At 44.4% G+C, this 19716-nt stretch overlaps 1 protein-coding gene across 1 annotated transcript in view; it reads left to right on the top strand.

Moving 5' to 3' along the window:
• The first annotated feature begins 2427 nt into the window (after positions 1 to 2427).
• Positions 2428 to 19716, top strand: part of myrfl (myelin regulatory factor like) — a 27273-nt gene continuing 9984 nt past the window's right edge. The window contains exons 1-13 of the mRNA XM_088348043.1: positions 2428 to 2662; positions 5458 to 5619; positions 7460 to 7547; positions 10786 to 10841; positions 10906 to 11107; positions 13460 to 13621; positions 14472 to 14667; positions 16475 to 16551; positions 16623 to 16733; positions 17736 to 17841; positions 17918 to 18118; positions 18192 to 18300; positions 19414 to 19523. Of these exons, the coding sequence (XP_088204169.1) occupies positions 5565 to 5619; positions 7460 to 7547; positions 10786 to 10841; positions 10906 to 11107; positions 13460 to 13621; positions 14472 to 14667; positions 16475 to 16551; positions 16623 to 16733; positions 17736 to 17841; positions 17918 to 18118; positions 18192 to 18300; positions 19414 to 19523 (1473 nt within the window). The 5' untranslated portion in view covers positions 2428 to 2662; positions 5458 to 5564. The remainder of the gene's footprint in view (positions 2663 to 5457; positions 5620 to 7459; positions 7548 to 10785; positions 10842 to 10905; positions 11108 to 13459; positions 13622 to 14471; positions 14668 to 16474; positions 16552 to 16622; positions 16734 to 17735; positions 17842 to 17917; positions 18119 to 18191; positions 18301 to 19413; positions 19524 to 19716) is intronic.

Here is a 19716-nt window from a genome sequence, read left to right as displayed (position 1 = left end):
AGAAAAATGAATTTCAAATAGGCAAATGGGAAAAAATGTTGCGCCCCCAGTTATTATTTTTAGCCTTTTTTCGACGAAAGAAAAACAAAGTTCAAGTCAAGTCATTTTTATTTGTATAGCCCTTAATCACAAAGAGTCTCAAAGGGCTGCACAGACTATTATTTCAAACTATTATGACAGGATCCCCTGATCTGGAACCAACATGAGGGCAAGGAAAAACTCAAAAACCTCAACATGAGGAAAATGAAAAAACCTTGAGATAGCACCGCACATGTGGTAAAGGAAAGAGAGGAGAGAAAGTATGCAAAAACTCAAAGGAAAAATATAATAGGACTGAAAATATCAAGAAAAAAAGGAAAAGTGGTCAAAAAGAAAGAGTAAATAAGGGAAACAAAAAAAGAGAATAACATTTAAAATGAGTTAAAATTCCCAAACAGTAGAATATTCTTTTTTACTAGGTTCTACCTTTCTGTTGTTGTTTTTTTGTGTGTTAAAGGAAAATCAAAATATAAGCAAAGAGTGTTTTGCTAGAGGATGCTGCTCTGGATGAGCGCGTGACGGATGAAACAGGATGTGTGGTGCAAGAATTGGAACAAACCGTTCTAGAACAAAATGGTGACTACCCGAACAGGTTGATAACTCAGAGGCCTGCAACCACAACCAGGAGGGGTTTTTTTTTTTTTTACATTCCTTTAAAAAAATCTCATTGTTTTTATTTTTTCCTAGCTGTTACTTTTTTCTTTTTGTTCTCTATTTTTTTTCCTGTGTTTCTTTCTTTTCTTTTTTTCTGGCTTTTTTCAGATGTTCTTCCTTCTTTTTTTTTTTCCTTTTGTTTCTTTTTTTTCTCAGCTTTTCACTACTTTTTCATTTTGATATTTTTTTCTTTACGTTCTATTTCCCCCCTTCCTTTAAGTCATTGTGCGCTGAGAATCTGCGGGGATTGCGCACGCGCGCAGCTTGGAGGGAACATTGACTGCGTGTGAGGATTGCACTGTCCTGGGATTCAGGCAATTTCAATTTTCCACCAGAACTGTTTCCTTCTCTAGTCACTCACTCAGTACAGAATTGTAATTGATCACAACGCAGTGCTCAATGTTTTCCAAGGGATTAGACATGGCCCTCCAGAAGAACACATCATAAAGACCTAAAGGAGCTGTGCAGAACATGAAACTTTTTTACTCTCCGCCACCATCTCCTGGCTTGTGTCATCATCGCAACCTCAGTAAGCTCATTCATCATGTCACGGTGGCCATGGCACTCAATTTAAACCCCCAACCCCCCACCCCCGTGTGGCGCCAGCTGCGGCTTGTTGGCCGATTGGCTTTCCATCTATTTAAGCTTAGAGCTCTCACTCTTCCTTTGTCAGTCTGTCAACGAACCTCTTCCCCGCAAGACTCGGTCCTGTTTCCTGTCCGGTATTGTTCCCGTTTATTTTGTCCTGTTTGATATCGGTTTCCAGTTTCGTTCCCGTCTAGTTTGTCCTGTTTAATTTCAATATCCTGTTTTGATATCAATCCTGTCTGTCCCGTCCTGTCCGGTATCGACCCTATCTGTCTGATATCTGCTCCGGCAATTGGTATCAATCTTGTTGGCCTCTGGCTTCCTATCATTCCACGCCAGACCTAACGTGCATGACTCCCCATTTACCGTAAAATAAAAGGCTTGTGTGAGAAACATCATGCGTTTGGGTCCTGATCCTGTTACGGTTCTTGACACATGATACACGGTGGAAACAAAGCCTATACAACAAAGACAGTTAAAACATCTTCTTTGTTCCTTTATTTCTTTGTTTTCCTCATCCTCACTGTAAAATGTGGAACTGGAGTGCCACGTCCAATTTCGTTGTCATAATACATCCCATGTTGTAACAATGACAATAAAGGTAATATTCTATTCTATTCTATTTCTTAGAATCGACTATTTATTTCTTTTTCTCTAGGTTTGGGTTGTTGTTTTGACATTACTTTTCTGACTTTCACCATTTTCACGCTACAGAATGGAGATACAGCACACCGCCACTTTTCAGCACTCCTCCCAGTCCCCATTCCACGTATTGAATGCGTTCTGCCCCGGTGATCGTGAATTGGTGAGCGCCCCGCTCTTTGGCCCTCTGGCATACGTCACCACCGGCCGACAGGAAAAACAGGCAGTCGTCAACACAGGCCAAAAAATCAACGGTTCCTCTCTGCCCAGTCTCAGGGACAAATGTATTCATTTATTTTGTGCAGTATATGACATTAGGATTAGTAATATAGTGAACAAAGGGACCCCCCAAACTTGTCTTTTTCCTGCTTTTTTCTTCTTTTGTTTCCTTTTTTCCCCGCTCGCTCTTTTTTTCCGACAATCCGATTCGTCGGGATGACGGCGACGAGGCAGGTATACGACACACCTTCCTTTCCCGTTCAAAGCTCAAAGTCCACCCGACACACACCTGAGCGCCGCCGCCTCAAAGCTGCAAAAGCCTCTTTGAGGATTTCCTCTTTCGACATATCGGAGAAGAAAAACAAAAGAGTCCGTTCCAAAGATGGATTCGCGGGCCGGCGAGGGAAAGACGGCCTACGCGGAGAAACGGGACGAGCGAGCGGATTGAGGGAGGGAAGGGACCGTCGCTCTCGGTTCCTGTGGATTGTCACCGCGGAGGCCATTTTGGATCGGAAGGCGGGTGAGAACAAACATGTCCGACTCGACGTACGGAGAAAAATGTTACTCCTCTTTGGCACGAAAGCGATTTTGAAGCGGAGCCCGGTTTCTTTGTCTAGCCCAGGGGTGTCAAACTCATTTGAACTCGGGGGCCACACGATCAATCATTCTGTCGGGGGCCGGACTAGTAGATAAAAGAGAAAGAAAAAGAGAGATAAAGAAATATGAGAAAGAGGGAGGGAAAAGGAGAGAGGGCGAGAGCGTGAGAAACAAAAGAGATAAAAAGAGAAGTCGTGAGAGAGGGGGAAAGAAAGGGAGCGGAAGAAAGAAATCCAAAGAGAAATAGAAAGACAGAGGGAGAGAAAAAAGAAAAGAAAGCGCGATGGTAGGAAGAGAGAAAGAGAAAAGAGCGAAAAGGAAAAAGGAAGTTAGAGCAAAAGAAGTTAAAAAGACACAGAGAAAGAGACAAAGAGTAACAAAGGAAGAGATAAAGAGAGACACAGAGAGTGAAAGAGACAGAGTGGGAGAAAAGCGGTGGAAAAGAGGGAGAGAGAGAGAAAGAAATACAAGTACAGTGTCTTTGTTTGAGGCACCTGGCTTCGGCAACATCAAGTGGACATATTTCAACCTGCAGCTTGTTTTTCTCTTGTGCTTCTCTGAGTGTTGTCTTGGGGGCCAGATTCAATACCTTAGCGGGCTTGATCTGGCCCGCGGGCCGCCTGTTTGACACCTGTGGTCTAGCCCTTGAATGACTGAATGAATGAAAACTTTATTCCAACATTAAAATAAAAACAGGACAAAAACAATAACTCAACAACAAAATAATGTTACATCATATGTTGGAAAAGGGGTAGTCAGAAGCAGGATCTTAATTTCCCTACCCCTTCATCTTCCCTATTAAATACATTTTAAAGATCCTCTTCTCCTCTTGTGTCTAATATAGCAAAGTCTCACAGATATACATATTACATACGTCAGGTATCAATAATTATAATAATAACAATAGTCACATATTTTATACACTAATCTTCGTAATACCCATCCCTCAACGTCATAATGCCACTAGTTACCAAATGTCACTGCGGCACCTATGATAATAACAAATATAGTAATAACATTAATAATAACAGTTATGATATAATAATAGTAACAATAACAACAAGGTTGACTATAGTGGTAAACGCAGTATTTCCAATCTCTCGTATCGAGGGTTGGGTAGGGTTACTTGAACTGGATTACTTTCAATGACTTTTGGATGACTCCAATACCAAATATGCCAATTCAAGACAAAAGAAACTAAATATGAATAAAATAACTCAATTTTGTGCAGGTTTGGAGAATAACTGAATACATGGAACGGCAAAAAGCTGTTTGGATTGATTTTTATTTTGTCTCTGTGGCATTTTATGTTCGTTTTGCCAGAGATCAAAGAGATCAAAGCCAGGAGAGAAAGCTTACCACGTGTTGTGAGTCATCATTTTTTTTACATATTGTTATTTAAAGAGTATTTCTGTAGTAGATGTTTAGTTGTATTTTTATAGTATTTCTGCTGTGATATTCCTGTAGAAGTATTTTTCTCATCTCATCTCATCAGCCGTACCGCTTATCCTCATTAGGGTCGCGGGGGGGCTGGAGCCCATCCCAGCCATCTCCGGGCAGTGGGCAGGGGACACCCTGAATTGGTTGCCAGCCAATCGCAGGGCACGCAGGGACAGACAACTCATTCGCTCATTCACACCTAGGGACAATTTGAACCGGCCAATCCACCTGAAATGCATGTCTTTGGAACGTGGGAGGAAACCGGAGTGCCCGGAGGAAACCCACGCAAGCACGGAGAGAACATACAAACTCCGCACAGGAAGTCTGGAGCTGGATTTGAACCCACGACAGGTTCCCATGACATGAACTGTGCCGCACAAGCGCTAACCACTGCGCCGTATTTAACTATTTCTGTAATGGTATTTTGGAAGTATTTCTGAAGTTGTATTTTCGAAGTATTTTTGTAGTATTTCTGCTGTAATCTTTATGTACAAGTATTTTTTGTATTAAAGTATTACTGTAATGGTATTTTTGAAGTATTTCTGTAGTTGTATGTTCGAAGTACTTCAAACAAATACCTTTGTGGTATTTCTTTGGAATTTTTTAACATAACTGTGGTTGTATTTTTGTAATATTTTATCAGTAAAAATTCTGTACTAGTATTTTTGTATCATAGTATTACTGTAGTAGTATTTCCACAATATTTTTTTTCGTATCACAATGAAGACAAAGTAATATACTTGCTCGCTGGTTTGAGTGCTAAATTTGATAGATTTGATCAAAAATTTGATAGAGTATTTGTGTAATAATTTGCAGTATTTTTGGAGTACTGCTGTAGTAGTACTTGTATTTTTTTGCACTCGCAACAGGACAATGGGGATAAAGTTGTCACCAAAAATCACATTTTATAACTAGTACCAGCGCAGTAGTTGGCACGTTCGGCCAGCACGTGACAGGTCCCGGTTCAAGACCGGGTGGAAACATATGTTGGCCTGGAGTGTCATGGGTGCCATCGGGCTGTACTTGCCCAAGACACAGCACAGGAAATGGGGCCCCTATCACCCATGTGCTTAAGGAATCCAACCAACCAAGTACTATATTTACTATTATATGTACTGTCATTATATACTGACCATTTTGCTTTGGCGGCCCGAATGTAGAAGCCTGAGGGGCCGCATGTGGCCCGCGAGCTGTAGTTTTCCCACACCCAAAGCTGTGAACCTAAATTGGCCCCTGCTCTTACGTCTTCATTTTAAATTCCTAAATCTAATCACATAGGCACGTGCGTCGTACTGCTGCGCAAGTAGCCCTGTGGTCCCGTTGCCGAGTAACCCACATGAACTGAATCCATTTCACCTGCTCATCAGCGCCCCCTACTGGTCAACATGGAGACTGCCGCTGTACATGGCGAGACGGAGGCGCTGCAGCAATTCTTTCAGGGTAAGACAAACACTAACGCGACAAACTCACGGCCCGGGGGCCAATTGCGGCCCGCGAGGTGAACAGTTTGAGGCCCCGGCTTTAATATGAAAGTCTTAAGGGGACAGTGTGTATTATTAAGTGCCTTGGCGGGAAAATCAACAAATACCAATTTGGAAAATAAGCAAAAATACATGAACTATGAAATCAACGGCCATGTTTAAAAATACTCATGGGAACTGAAACCTGCATTTATTTACTTAGATCAGGGGTGTCGAACTTATTTGAACTCGGGGGCCACACGATACAACAAACATTCTGTCGGGGGCCGGACTCGTAGACTAAAGAGAAAGAAAAGAGAAAGAGGGAGAGAAAAGGAGAGAGGGCGGGACAAAGAAAGAAAAAGAGAGAGCGAGAGAGTGTGAGAACCAAAAGAGATAAAAAGTCGTGAGAGAGGGGGAAAAGAAACAGAGAGGAAGAAAGAAATCCAAAGGGAAATAGAAAGACAGAAGGAGAGAAAAGAGAAAAGAAAGCGTGAAGGGTAGGATGTCAAGAGACCGGACCAGAACGGAGGCCGGAAGGGAGAACTCATTTGCGTTGATGATCAGAACTTTCATTTAGCAAAATAAAAGTCGTCCAACTCTCAGGGACATAACAAAACAAAAACAGGCTTACAGGCAAACAGGAACTTAGACTAGGAATACTAACAAAACAAGCTTTTACTCAAAACATGCAACTCAAACAAAACAGGACAGAGCAAAACAGAACAGAAAATGTAATGAACCAGCACCCACAATACCCACAACCCACCCTTAAGTAGCACACACGCAAATTAGCTGATTTAGTACAGCCGGTGCCCAAGGGGCGGGGCCAGCCGGTCGCCACGGCGACCATGCTGGACACGACATAGGAAGAGAGAAAGAGAAAAGAGAGAAAAGGAAAAAAGGAAAAGAAGTTAAAAAGACAGAGAGAGAGAAAGAGACAAAGAGCAACAAAGGAAGAGAAAAAGAGAGACACAGGGAGTAAAAGAGACAGAGAGTGGGAGAAAAGGGGTGGAAAAGACAGAGAGAGAGAAATAAATACAAGTACAGTGTCTTTGTTCGGGGCACCTGGCTTTGGCAACATCAAGTTGACCTATTTCAACCTGCAGCTCGTTTTTCTCTTGCGCTTCTCTGAGTGTTGTCTCGCGGGCCGGATTCAATCCCTCAGCGGGCCTGATCTGGCCCGCGGGTTGCCTGTTTGACACCTGTGACTTAGATAAAGCTGACATTGTTGTCGGCCATCTTGCTGCTAAAGGTACCCCAAAACAAAAAACTTTTTTTTATTGTGTGTCTTTTGTTCTTGTTTTTGCCTCGTTTTTCTTTCCCACCTATTTCAGTCTTTTTCCCTTCTTTTTCGCCCTTTTGTCTCATTTTCTGTTTGTTTTTTTCTTAGCGAAATGCCGGGTAAAAAAAAGAAAAATGTTGGGGTTCGATCACCAAGTCTGTGTAATTTGTCTTCTTTCTTTTGAGCATTGGTTTTGGGTGGCATGGCACAACGAAGCGACATCTAGTGGTCAAATAATACACACTGTCCCTTTGATGTGAGTGGAAATGATGGATTCATTTATTTTCACATTCATTCTTGATATTTTTTGTATTTTTCGATCTCATTTTTGCTTGGAATCAGGTTTTTTTTCTAATCTTGTGGAAAACCGCATCGGGCCCGAGCTCAGCCAGACCCTAGCTCCGGCGGCCCTCAACTCAATCGAGATTGAGACCCCCCCGGCCCGTATGCCGTGGTTATCCAGTCGAGTTTGTTTAAAATGATCGGAAACGAAAAATGAGGACGTGACGATGACGACGGTCGTATCGATGTACAGGTCGGGACGTGAGGCAAGTGGTGGAGCGGTCCGTTGCCGTGGATACCAGCATCCTGGAGCAGTACCTCGGCAGCGACTTCAACGCTTTGTGAGTTAAAACCCGTCGTCTTTTTCTCTCTGGGCCTCAAATCTTCCTTGGTGGGACTGACTGTTGGTGTAAGGCAGGGGTCGGCAACCCAGAAATGTCTAAAGAGCCGTCTTGGACCCCTTCCCAAAAAAAAAAAAAAACACAATATCTACAGTGTTCATTTGAGCTGTGAAAAGTGATGGGTCCCGGGGACTGGCATGCTCCAAAATCTATGGGTCCCAACAGAGATCTATGGCTCCCCAAAATTGAGTCAGGTTGACATTGTAAATTGGCGACAAATATATAATATTAATCTATATTTTCATTCAGTTTTAATCATCACCGTTTATTGGTAATACAAATCAGTTATCACTTCAAGATTTTTCAGTTCACAACCATATTTTACATTATACAAAATAATATTGCTGAAATAATTATATTCATCTATATTCTTTTGTTCATCATCTTTCCTCGAATCGTTCGCTTTAACACGCGTGTTTTCCTTGCCTCCGCGATCTTCCGAATAATTCATCTGCCGTTTTTTTTCCTGCCGGAATTATTGCCGTTGTTATCACTTTCTGCAATATGTTTCGACTTATTACCGACACTGAAGAAATGACCAATTTTGTGTTGATTTTCACCTAATACTAACTGTTTTTTTCGGAGGCATACTCATACCTGTCAATTTCCACGGCTCCATGCACTTACAAACTGTCACATTTTCCCTTACAAAATACAAAAAAATCTTACACCATATTTTTTTTCAAACGTGTTTATGTAGTTTAACATGTTATACAGTAGTGTACATGTGTTTCCTTATATCATATACTGTTAATGAACATTTTGTTGTGAGACACCGAGTTGCTCGACATGAATGAGCTTTATTATAAAAAAAAGTTCAAAATGAAGTCGCTTGGACGTTCACTGTAGTAGGAAAAAATACACGCAAATAGAATTAAGTAGAATAATACATTTTCTTATTCAAATTATTAATTCATTTTCTACATTCAATTATTGTTGGCAATATACTGATTAAAAGGGATCACCACAAACCTGTCTTTTTTCATTTTCTCCTTTTATACTTCCTTTTTTTCTTCACTTCTTTATACAACATAATTCGTAATATCAATCATCAAAGCAAGTGAGCCGTTGGAGAGCCGGCTCTCTTTAACGAGTTGAGCCGAAAAAGCCGCTTCTCTAAAAAGAGACGGACTTCCACCACAACACTGACGTAATCTTGTTTTCCGAGATCGTCGTGCAGACGAAAACTCGAACCGCGAGACCAAAACAACAATGGCGGATCTGCCTGACGAAAAGTTGAGTGCGGTAAATCTTTGTTAAAAAAAAGTATCGGGTAATAATGACAATTTTGTGTCAAAAAAAGTTGCGTCCTGTGACGCACGTTGATTTGAAACAATGCGTCCCCAGCAAAAATGATGCGTCTAGGACGCAGGGACAAACCAGAACACTGTATCTATATTAGCCTTCCATCCAAATGACTCAGTTGGATGCAGGACATCCTGTGGAGAATGACGTGACGACTCTGTTGTAGGATACGCCTCAAGATGAACTTCATTACAATACGAAAACGAACAACCGTATGTTTTATTGCTTTGATAAAATGAAACACATATATATATATATATATATATACAGTATATATATATATATATATATATATATATATATATCATCTCATCTCATCAGCTGCACCGCAAATCGGTATTCAGTAGGGTCGCGGGGGTGCTGGAGCCCATCCCAGCAATCATCGGGCAGTGGGCAGGGGACACCCTGAACTGGTTGCCAGCCAATCGCAGGGCACGCAGGGACAGACAACTCGCTCGCTCATTCACACCTAGGGACAATTCGGACCGGCCAATCCACCTGAAATGCATGTCTTTGGAATGTGGGAGGAAACCGGAGTGCCCGGAGGAAACCCACGCAAGCCCGGGGACATACAAACTCCGCACAGGAAGTCCCGTAGCTGGATTTGAACCTACACAGGAGGTTCCCAAGACCTTAGAACTGTGCCGCATACGGCTAACCACTATATATATATATATATATATATATATATATATATATATATATATATATATACCAGAGCCATGTCCCCCTAGTGGGAGGTGGCTAGAGTCTTTTCTGACTCTTTCTGGGAAGTTGATACAGAGGAGGGGATTCCCAGCCCCCTCGCCCAGCCCAACTGATGTGTGGGGAATCATTAGGTGAGCAAACCTTTTCTGAAACCCTACATTCAGTTTAGAACTATAACATGAAGCCCAAACCTTAGTTCCTAACTCAAGCCTGTTTCAGAACCCTAAATTAAGTATAATACCCTAATAAGGAGCCTAAACCTTAGTTTCTAACCCAATTTTGGAGCCATCAAATGAGTTCCAAACCCTTATTTGAAGTCCTAACCCAGGCACGTCCAAAGTCCGGCCCGGGGGCCATTTACGGCCGGTGGTCAAATTTTTATTGGCCCTCGGCCTCTGTCATAAAATTAATAATATGTGGCTCGCCAGTAATGTTGAAAGCACTATAAAAAATTATTTGGCCACCTTGCCTTTGGCTTTCTGTGAGATTATAAGCCCCCATTTACAACATGTGGAAATAAAAAAGCAAACTGAGAGAAAATTCAGGTCGTTTTTTCACCCAAATCCGACACAAATCCCAATCTGTCAAGAGACTGTTTTAAAAAAAAGTAATTTTAAGAGGCACTGCCAGCCCAAACGTGCTACAAAAACCTCATTGTAAACGAACACTGTGAAAAGGGGAAGCAAATGGAAGCTGTTTTAACGGCACCGCTGCGCTTTTTTATGGGACCCTGCGAGTCAAATGAAAATGCTACAAAGGAGAGCTGCGAGGCCGAGCACTGAAAACTATTCACTGAGGATAAATTTATTCAAAACTGTTCAAAGAATGCAAGGCTCAATAGTCCGCCCTTGTACATTTTCACTTTACCAAATCTGGCCCGCTTTCTGAAAAGTTTGGACACCCTTGCCCTAACCCTAGCTCCTACACCTAGCCCAACACATGAACAAGAAACATGGCAAGAATTTCAAGCATTAGAAGCACGATACCTAAAATTCAAGCACTTTTAAACCTTGAAAGAACAGTCAAATCGAAGCATTTTCAAGGATTTTAAGCACCCGTACAAACCCTGTTCGTTACAATGCAAAAAAAAAAGGATTGATGGCGTACGGGTGAATGACTGATGTGTCCGTTGGATGACGCTTTGGTTTTCCGGCCGCTCCCCCAGCGCACTTCCCGATTCCCCACCGGACTCGGACATCTGCTCGCCCGGACAGGTCACAGGTGAGTCCTCGGCTCGGCCCACTCCGACGCTGACGCTAACGTTAGTGCCGTGTTCCATCGACAGATTTCCAGACGGAGCCTTCCTACCGTTGTCCCGGTCCCCCCGGCTTCATCCCTGCCCAAATCCAGCCGCTGCCGACCCCGCAAGACTGGCATTTCGGACGATCGGAGAACGACTCGGTCGCTGGGGGCGTGTCTACCGGCCGGGGTTCCAGTTGGGTTCCCCCCGCCCCGGGGCTTCGGCCATCCTCCCCTTCACAAAACTGGTAAATGAATGTGTCAAGAAATAACCATACCTGTCAACCTATACGTTTTTGCCGTACAAAATAGGTTTATTATTTATTTGAAGACGTGTACCACGTACAAGAAAATCTGTACGGAAAAACGCAAATTTGTCAATGATGGGTTACAGCAATCCCTCGGTTATCGCGGTTGATGGGGACGGAGACCACCCGCGAAAACTGAAAATCCGCGAAGTAGTGGCGCCCCTGTTTGATGGCTATATTTGCACAGATAAAATACATGTATATTGTTTAAATTCTACATGATAACGGCAGAGAAAAGAACTCCACCCTGGTTGAAGTCCACACAGAGAGAGAGAGACGTTTAATTTGCGTCAGAGAGATCAGTGCACACAAGAACATGACTTCAAAATAAAAGAATACAAGATTGATAAACGTACAAGAGATATAATTACACTCATTGTTGAAACGTTACTTTATGTGTGTGTGTGTATGAGAAACATTGTTTTTATACTTAGTAATATAAAAACAAGCTAATTACCTTGAGACAGAAATTCAAGAGATTTACATTGAAACCCTGACAACAGGTATACAGTATACCCCGCTGTATACAGTACACCATATCGAATACGGGTAGAGAGAGAGAGAGTGAAATTCATGTTATAACAAAAAAAAAACCCGTAAAATATGTTGTATGTACACGGAATAGGACTGCGGCGAAACCACTACGAACCATTCAGTATGATTGTATTAACCGCTCTCAACCACATGCAGCCATCGCAGTTTATTTGGCTTGCTAACACTACCGGTTACATATTGAAAATAAAAACAGTGAAAATGTGATATTTGAAGAGTGTTTGTGAAGCGTTTTGGGAAACGACAGTTCAAAAAATGGTCCGTGTTCATTTTAATGAAAGTGAAAGAGCTGCCTTCTGACAATAACAACATACATCCTATGGACATGGGTTTTAACGCACAAGAAATGCGTGTATTCAAGGAATTTCAACTCCTTGCCCTGAAAAATTCTCGTGCCGGCGTGATGAAGGGGCCTATCGTGGAGGAAAAGCCGGAGCTAGCGAAGCGGCTAGCGGCGTTATAAGTCTTCGGTACCATCCGTAATCTTGGTAAATGCGAACTCACGACCAAATAAGATCATCGAGTGCTGGTGGAAAACATCGAAGCGCACAGGGAGCGCAGTTGCTGTGTTTTGCGGAAACGTGGCTCACGTTTAGCATTCCGGACGCTAACGTGTAGCCACCCGGAGCGATCCGGCTTCAACGCCGCTAAACAGAGACACGAAAACCGGGGAGAATCGGAGAGGAGGCGGACTTGCTAACACGAGGTGGTGTATCCCTGGATTTTCACAAAGAAAAGTTTTCCATCTGCCGCAGGGATGTCGAATTTTTGGACTGGCGTGACGTCATCCACTTCGCTACAAGCACCCCTAGGGCATCATGTGTTCATCTGTTATTAAACAACGGGGTAGACTGCTGGAAGTGTGAATTTCCCTACGGGGATGAATAAAGTATCTATCTATCTATCTATCTATCTATCTATCTATACTTTAGCTAGCGACATCGAACGGCTTTTACAACAAATACATGAAACTGCACGCAATTAGCCGTGTTTAGGTAGTTCAAACAACCGCTCGCTTTTGGTATGATAAAGTCAAACTTGAGATGAAATGTGACAGAAGAGAATATACTTACGTCGCGTCGCCGAGTTCATCCATGATAAACTAAGCGCCACATAAGAAGGGGGTGAGGTGGGAGGAGTTGAAGGAGGGGGGGGTGAGCGAAGCGGCAATGACTAAGCATTGTGTCAGGGCCTCCCCCTCCCCTTCACAATAAGAGTGTCCACACCGTGTCCTCAGTTGACATAAGCTCGCGCTCAATGGCGTCAAGTCAATAAATGCTTTTATTGAGAAGGTAAGGTATATTTTTTAGACCCGCGAAGCTCTGAACCCGCAAAAGTGGAACGGCGAACTAGCGAGGTTCCACTGTATACACCGACTATCACCAAATGTCAAATCAATCGAGTCAAACGAGTTCGCCGCGGTAGCCTCTATCTCTATTTTTTTCGTTGCAAACGAAGCGAGCGGTTTGATGCTACTGTGCGCATGCGTCTGCCGCCTGGGGGTTTCCCATCATGCATCATTCTGATCACACGTAAACAAAGCGAAAGCAGAGCAGTAGGCCTACAACAAAGTTTTGAATTTTCTTTGGATCCAATCATCGAGTCGCAATGGCCGAACCTGAGTTCAAACGTCGTCAGTCATTCTGATCTGAAAACAACAGGCGGGGTTGATTGAGTCCATTTGAAATACACGCGGTCTTAAAAAACATCGGATTTCATGTGGTTGTTGTGTCGTGACAGCAAAAGGAAACGAAACGAGTGTCAGGACTGGTGGCCGGGTCCCGAGCGACTTACGGTCGGCGAGGACGGCACTCGAGGCATCGTCCCCAGAGGACATTTGAGGTGGGAGACGTTCCGATCGCAGGAGTGGAAAGCCGTCCTGGACGCTAACATGCGCGACGTGTAAGTCGGCCGGCTCGTGTTCGTCAGTGATACAGTGGTGCCCCTACTTACGAATCGAATTGGTTCTGGGAGTAGCTTCGTAACTTGAAACATGAATGAAAATGCCCCGCAAAATGATGATATTGAATCATAAAAGAACATGAAACCAAATACATGTTAAAATGAAATGACTGCAGAATAAACATAAAACGACATAGAAGAAGGGAAATTATAAAAATATTCATTGACCTTTTTGCCTGGCATTTCTTGAAAAACTGATCCAATGACGTCTGCTTTCGATGGCTTTTAGAGAATCTACATCATAATGAGCGATAGCCCGTCAACATTTTTTCCGGCTGATTCCTTTCCACGAATTACGAGACTTTGTGGAATTTTTCCAATATGTCTTTAAATTGGACCGATGGACTGATGGCTGCGTCTTCCCCCTTGTCGTCTCTGAACTCCTCCTGTGTCTTTTCATACCTTTCTATTATCTCTTGCGTGGTTTCGATTGCCAGAAAAAGTCTCTTCCTCTTCTTTTCTTCTTGTTTTCTGCATGTCTTTCGTTGGGTCCACTGTGAATGATAGCTCTTTGTAGCGCTACCATACACTAGACTCTTTACAGAGCAGGATGATGAGCCTGCCATATGCACAGGGTTGCTAAGTAGAACTCTGGGAGCAACAAATGGCAGCATGTACTGTATTTTCGACTTTGTATCCTGAAACACCCATGTAACAAGAGGCAATATTTTTCCCTTCAGGTACTTTGTAACCTGAAACTTTCGTATGCAGAGACATTTGTAAGTAGAGGTACCACTGTATAGAAAAATCGTGTTAGCGCTGATGCTATCTTTACGTGCTGCGGTCACAGGCCGCCTCCGGCGTTAGCGGTGTCCGCAGACAAAGGCTTCAGCTTTTCTCCGGCCGACGACGCTTTTGTGTGCCAGAAGAAGAACCACTTCCAGGTGACGGTTCACGTGGGCTTTGCCACGGAACCTTCATATGTGAAAACCCCTGGTGGAACGCGCCACCTGGAGCACCTCAACATCGACGTCTTCGGGGTCAAGGTTAGCTTCACTTAGCTCGGTGCTTCTCGATGGTTTTCTGTCCAACACCCCTTAGAACCAAGATAACTTCTAGCACCCCCATAATCACCCTTTGTACCCTTTACCAAATTCTTCGAATGAGTTATCTGACTCCATGAACCAAACACGACCTAGATTCATCCAACAATTATGCACGCTCGTTTCTTGAGAGAAAAATGGAGGTAAAATTTAAGTGTAAACAGGAGATGGCCCCCATCCCAGTTGCCGGGGATCATTTATACATTTCAACAAACAACGCAAAGAATATTCCCCCATTGGCTATCTTCTCCCCGCGTGATGGTGTGCCGGCTCCTCCCATGGGCGTGCCAAGGTAGTTGTTTTCAGGGTTGGGTAGGGTTACTTTAATTTGATTACTTTCAATGACTTTTGGATGACTCCAAAACCAAATATGCTAATAAAAGACAAAAGAAACTAAGTAGGAATCAAATGATGACTCACAACACGCGGTAAGCTTTCTCTCCTGGCTTTGATATCTTTGATCTCCGGCAAAACCAACATAAAATGCCACAGAAACAAAATGAAAATAAATGCCAACATCATTTTTGCCATTCCATGTGTTCCGTTACTCCCCAAGCCTGCACAAAATTGACTCATTTGATTCATAATTTAGTTTCTTTTGTCTTTTATTAGCATATTTGGTATCGGAGTAATCCAAAAGTCATTGAAAGTAATCCAGTTCAAGTAACCCTACCCAACCCTGGTTGTTTTTATGCCCAACGATCTCTGGTCGTCCCGCGTCAGCACAGGCCTCCTGTTATCCGAAATGTCCTAGACAAAACATCTTCCACACCACCTGTCCTGACCTTGTACATTGAACTAAAGCACAGCCAGTGAATATCTTATTTGCATTCAACTGAATACAGGTAACTTGTAGTCAATCATATAAAATCTTTTAGCGGTATCGCGTTATGTCTGTCCATGCCAAATCTACACCCGAGCTTGGCACTGAAGCCGCTCACCAGCGTGATTGGGGTGTAAAGTGTAACTTAATTTATTTTGGCTTCATCCTGTCTGCTGCCAACATTTTTAGCAAGTACACCGATCTTTCCTCGTCTCCCCCTCTGTGGTCGCAGTGAAGCTCAGCGCTACATGCGCTTTGTCAAACTTCCGCGTCTTAGTTTTCGGGAAACTTTCGTTTTGCTCTTTATCTCCGTCTCCCTCCACCTGACTCTTCATCCCTGTTAGGTATTTTTTTCATGAGGTCAGTTGTGGGTCTGCACTTCATAGTCATACTTTGTGCTATGTACTTTGTGCAAAGTGAAAATGTAGACAAAACACCGTGCCAATCAGAGCGCCACTGCCCCCAACAGGAGTGGAAGTACAATTGCACTTTATTCCGAGAGAGTCAAAGGCGCCACCCTTGGCGGGACTCCTCTATTTGAGAACCACTGATTTAGCTTGGGGCAGCACGGCGGCGCAGTGGTTAGCGCGTGTGCGGCACAGTTCTGAGGTCATGAGATTGAACCTCCTGTGTGGAGTTTGCATGTTCTCCCCGTGCTTGCGTGGGTTTCCTCCGGGCACTCAGGTTTCCTCGCACATTCCAAAAACATGCATGTCAGGTCCAAATTGTCCCTAGGTGCGAATTGTCTGTCCCTGTATGCTCTGCGACTGACTGGCAACCGGTTGAGGGTGTCCCCTGCCCACTGCCCAAAGATAGCTGGGATGGGCTCCAGCACCCCCGTGACCCTACTGAGGATAAGCAGTGCAGATAATGGATGGATGGATGATTGAGCTAAACAATGCTAACGGGCGCTAACATCGTGGCTAGATGGAATCTCCAGAGCATCGTGTGACTATGGAGCAGTCTCAAGCCGACCGCACCAAGAAGCCTTGGCGGCCCGTCAGGTGGGTGACTTCGCCCGGAACGCACCGGACGGGTTTTGCCAATCCCCGCGACCGTTGTTCGATTCCCGCAGGGTCGACGTGGCGAGCGGGGCCGCGAGTAAAGTGACGCTGGGGCGGCTTCACTTCAGTGAGACCACCGCCAACAACATGAGAAAGAAGGGACGGCCGAACCCTGAACAGAGGTATGTTTTTGGATAGGAGACTTGAGCTTACCCGCTTCATCGCTGACTTTTTCTGGCTTGGGCTTTTTTATCTGTAGGCACTCTTGCATATGTTAAGCAGTGTTATCGTTTGCCGGCGTCCCCGCGTCCTAGACGCATCATTTTTGCTGGGGACGCATCGTGTCAAGTCAACGTGCGTCCCCGGGACGCAACTCTTTTGACACAAAATTGCCATTTTGACCCGATTACATTTTTTTTCAAACAAAGATTTACCGCACTCCGAACTCTTCGGCAGGCAGATCCGCCATTGTTGTTTTGGTCTCGCGGTTCCAGTTTTCGTCCGCACACCGATCTCGGCCAACGAGATCTCGTTGCTTCGAGATGACGTCATTGTTGTGGTGCTTGTCGTTAAACAAGTTATGGTTAAGTATGCCTCTGAAAAAACAGTATTAGATGAAAATCAACACAAAATTGGTCATTTCTTCAGTGTCAATAATAAGTCGAAACTTCATGCAGAAAGTGATAACAACGGTAATAATTCCGGCACGAAAAAAACGGCGGAGAAATTCTTCGGAAGATCGCGAAGGCAAGGAAAACACGTGTGTTGAAGCAAACAATTGGACAAAAGAAAACAAGCAAAAGAATACTCCTAGCAAGGACTTTTCTGCCAAAATGGACTCAATTATATTCCTGGTTACGCTATGAGGAGGAGGAGGATAATGGATTGGATTGGATTGTTGACATCGTACGGACACTGTTTCCGTACATGTCTGAGACACATACTTGCTTCTTTGCAAGCTTTGGGAATGTTAAGGGGGTAATCAGTTGGACTGAACTATCTGACTGTTTTGTCCACGTTACTATTGTAGCGCCTTATAATCCGGTGCGCCTTCTGTATAGAAAATATAGGACCAAAAAATGTTTTTCGGGGGTGCGCCCTATAACCCGGTGCGCCTCATAGTGTGGAAAATACGGTACATCTGTATCTAGCCCCGGCAAAGCCAGCTAACCTTGCACGTCCAGATATTTCCAGATGGTGGTGGGCTTGTACGCCACCGTCAAAGAGGAAGACGAGGAGTCGCCGTCTTTCCTGCTGGCCGGCCTCGTGTCCGAGAGACTCATCGTCAGGGTAACCGCTCTCTCCGCCCGCCGGTGCCCCCGATCCGTTTAAAATTCTATCCCGACCCCTTCTGAAACACGATCAGGCGTCGAACCCGGGCCAGTTCGAGACGGAGGGCGAGGCCTCGTGGCAGCGCGGGGCGGCGCAGGACGCCTTGGCCTACCACGGCCGGGTAGGCATCAACACGGACGCCCCCGACGAGGCGCTGGTGGTGTGCGGCAACGCCACCGTCATGGGCCGGATCATGCAACCGTCTGACCGACGCGTCAAACGCAACATCCGGGAGGTGAGGACGTCTTTGGAAGCCTCGCTGACGATACCGGTCTGGAGCTTTTCTCAAAAGCTGCTGTGTCCTCCAGGTGGATGTGGAGGAACAGCTGAGGAGGATCACACAGATGCGAATCGTGGAGTTTGACTACAAGCCGGAGTTTGCTTCCAAAATGGGAATCGAACACTCGCACCAGACAGGTCCGGTGCTGACGAGTTTCCTCCAGTATTGTAAAAGACCACTAGGCTACCGTTCCAGGCTAGCCATACAGTTTTACTTAGTCATGGAAACGAGGGCTTTTCCAGAGGGTAGTCATAGTAGGCAGGGACTGTCTAGGGTGGCTTGAGAGGGCCCGACCCACATTACCTTTAACCATGGGTAAATGGTGAATTCCAAAGAGTGTATGCTAGCGAGAGGATACTAACAGCTATGTGCGACGCTAGCAAATATTAGCGCAAGCTAGCTGTAAACACTGACGGTGATTCGTTGGGCTGGCCTAGCCAGCCCGAGTATTAGCAAAGAGAGGTTGATGCTATGCTTACTCATGCTAGCTGTAAAAACTGTTGGTGACGAGGTGTGGGCCCATCTCAAATGAACTTGCCAGTACCGGGGGGGTGTGGAATCAAGTAAAAAATGACAGAAACATCTCTCTGAGTTAAAAACTTTATGCTAACTCATAATGCTAACAACCGGGGTTATATATACATGCCGGGATCATCTTCCAGATCAATCACAACTATTACAATTGCCGCGGGAATTGTTTAGTTTTGTTTATAATCCCATAAATAAGGACATGCCAAATACACAAATACAACGGAACTAACCAAAACATTTTCGGGAATTATTCTAATCAATACCAGCTTGGTGGCATTGGGGGTAGGGCGCCCGCCCAGAGACTGGGAGATTGTGGTTCAAGCCTCGGCCGAGTCATACCTAAGACTTAAACATTGGTACCCGTTGCCTCCCTGCTTGGCGTTCAGCATTAGGGGTTGGAATTTGGGGGTTTGCTCACCTAATGACTCCCAACACCTCAGTTGGGTTGAGCGAGGGGGCTGGGAATCCCCTCCTCTGAATCAATCTCCCAAAAAGAGTCAGAAATGACTCTAGCCACCTCCCACTAGGGGGATATGGCTGTGGTATCTATACATATTCTAATCAATGGTCTTTTCTCATTGACAATGATTTAAGCCCCCTAGTCCGCCACACTTAAGAACAGAGGGATCCATCAGGTAATGAAGCTAGTGAACACCAGTAGATGTCAACAGCAAGAAAGCAGATTTAAAAGGACTGTGACACAACGCTCTTCATTTTAGGGGTGCTAGCTCAAGAGGTCAGGGAGCTTCTCCCTTCTGCCGTCAAGGAGGTTGGCGACCTCACCTGCCACGGCGGACACAAGATCGACAACCTTCTGCTGGTTGACAAGGTATGCCTTCGTTAAACATCAGGCCCATGAGCAATGTTCCCTGTCATTTTCCAGGGTCTGAGCGTTCACACAAAGTCGGTGAGCAACGCTCGAAACAACAGTGAGCAGCGGCAATCCCAAGTCTGGCAACTAAATCATTATCAACATGTCCAAAACTTGACATCACCTTACATTTTGCTGAGTTTCCGGCAAT

This window comes from Urocampus carinirostris, chromosome 11, assembly GCF_059441175.1.
Source record: "Urocampus carinirostris isolate Australia breed hairy pipefish chromosome 11, RoL_Ucar_1.0, whole genome shotgun sequence".
Classification (NCBI taxonomy): Eukaryota; Metazoa; Chordata; class Actinopteri; order Syngnathiformes; family Syngnathidae; genus Urocampus; species Urocampus carinirostris.
Note: the sequence above shows the minus strand (reverse complement) of the source record. Positions and strands in the feature narration are given on the sequence as shown.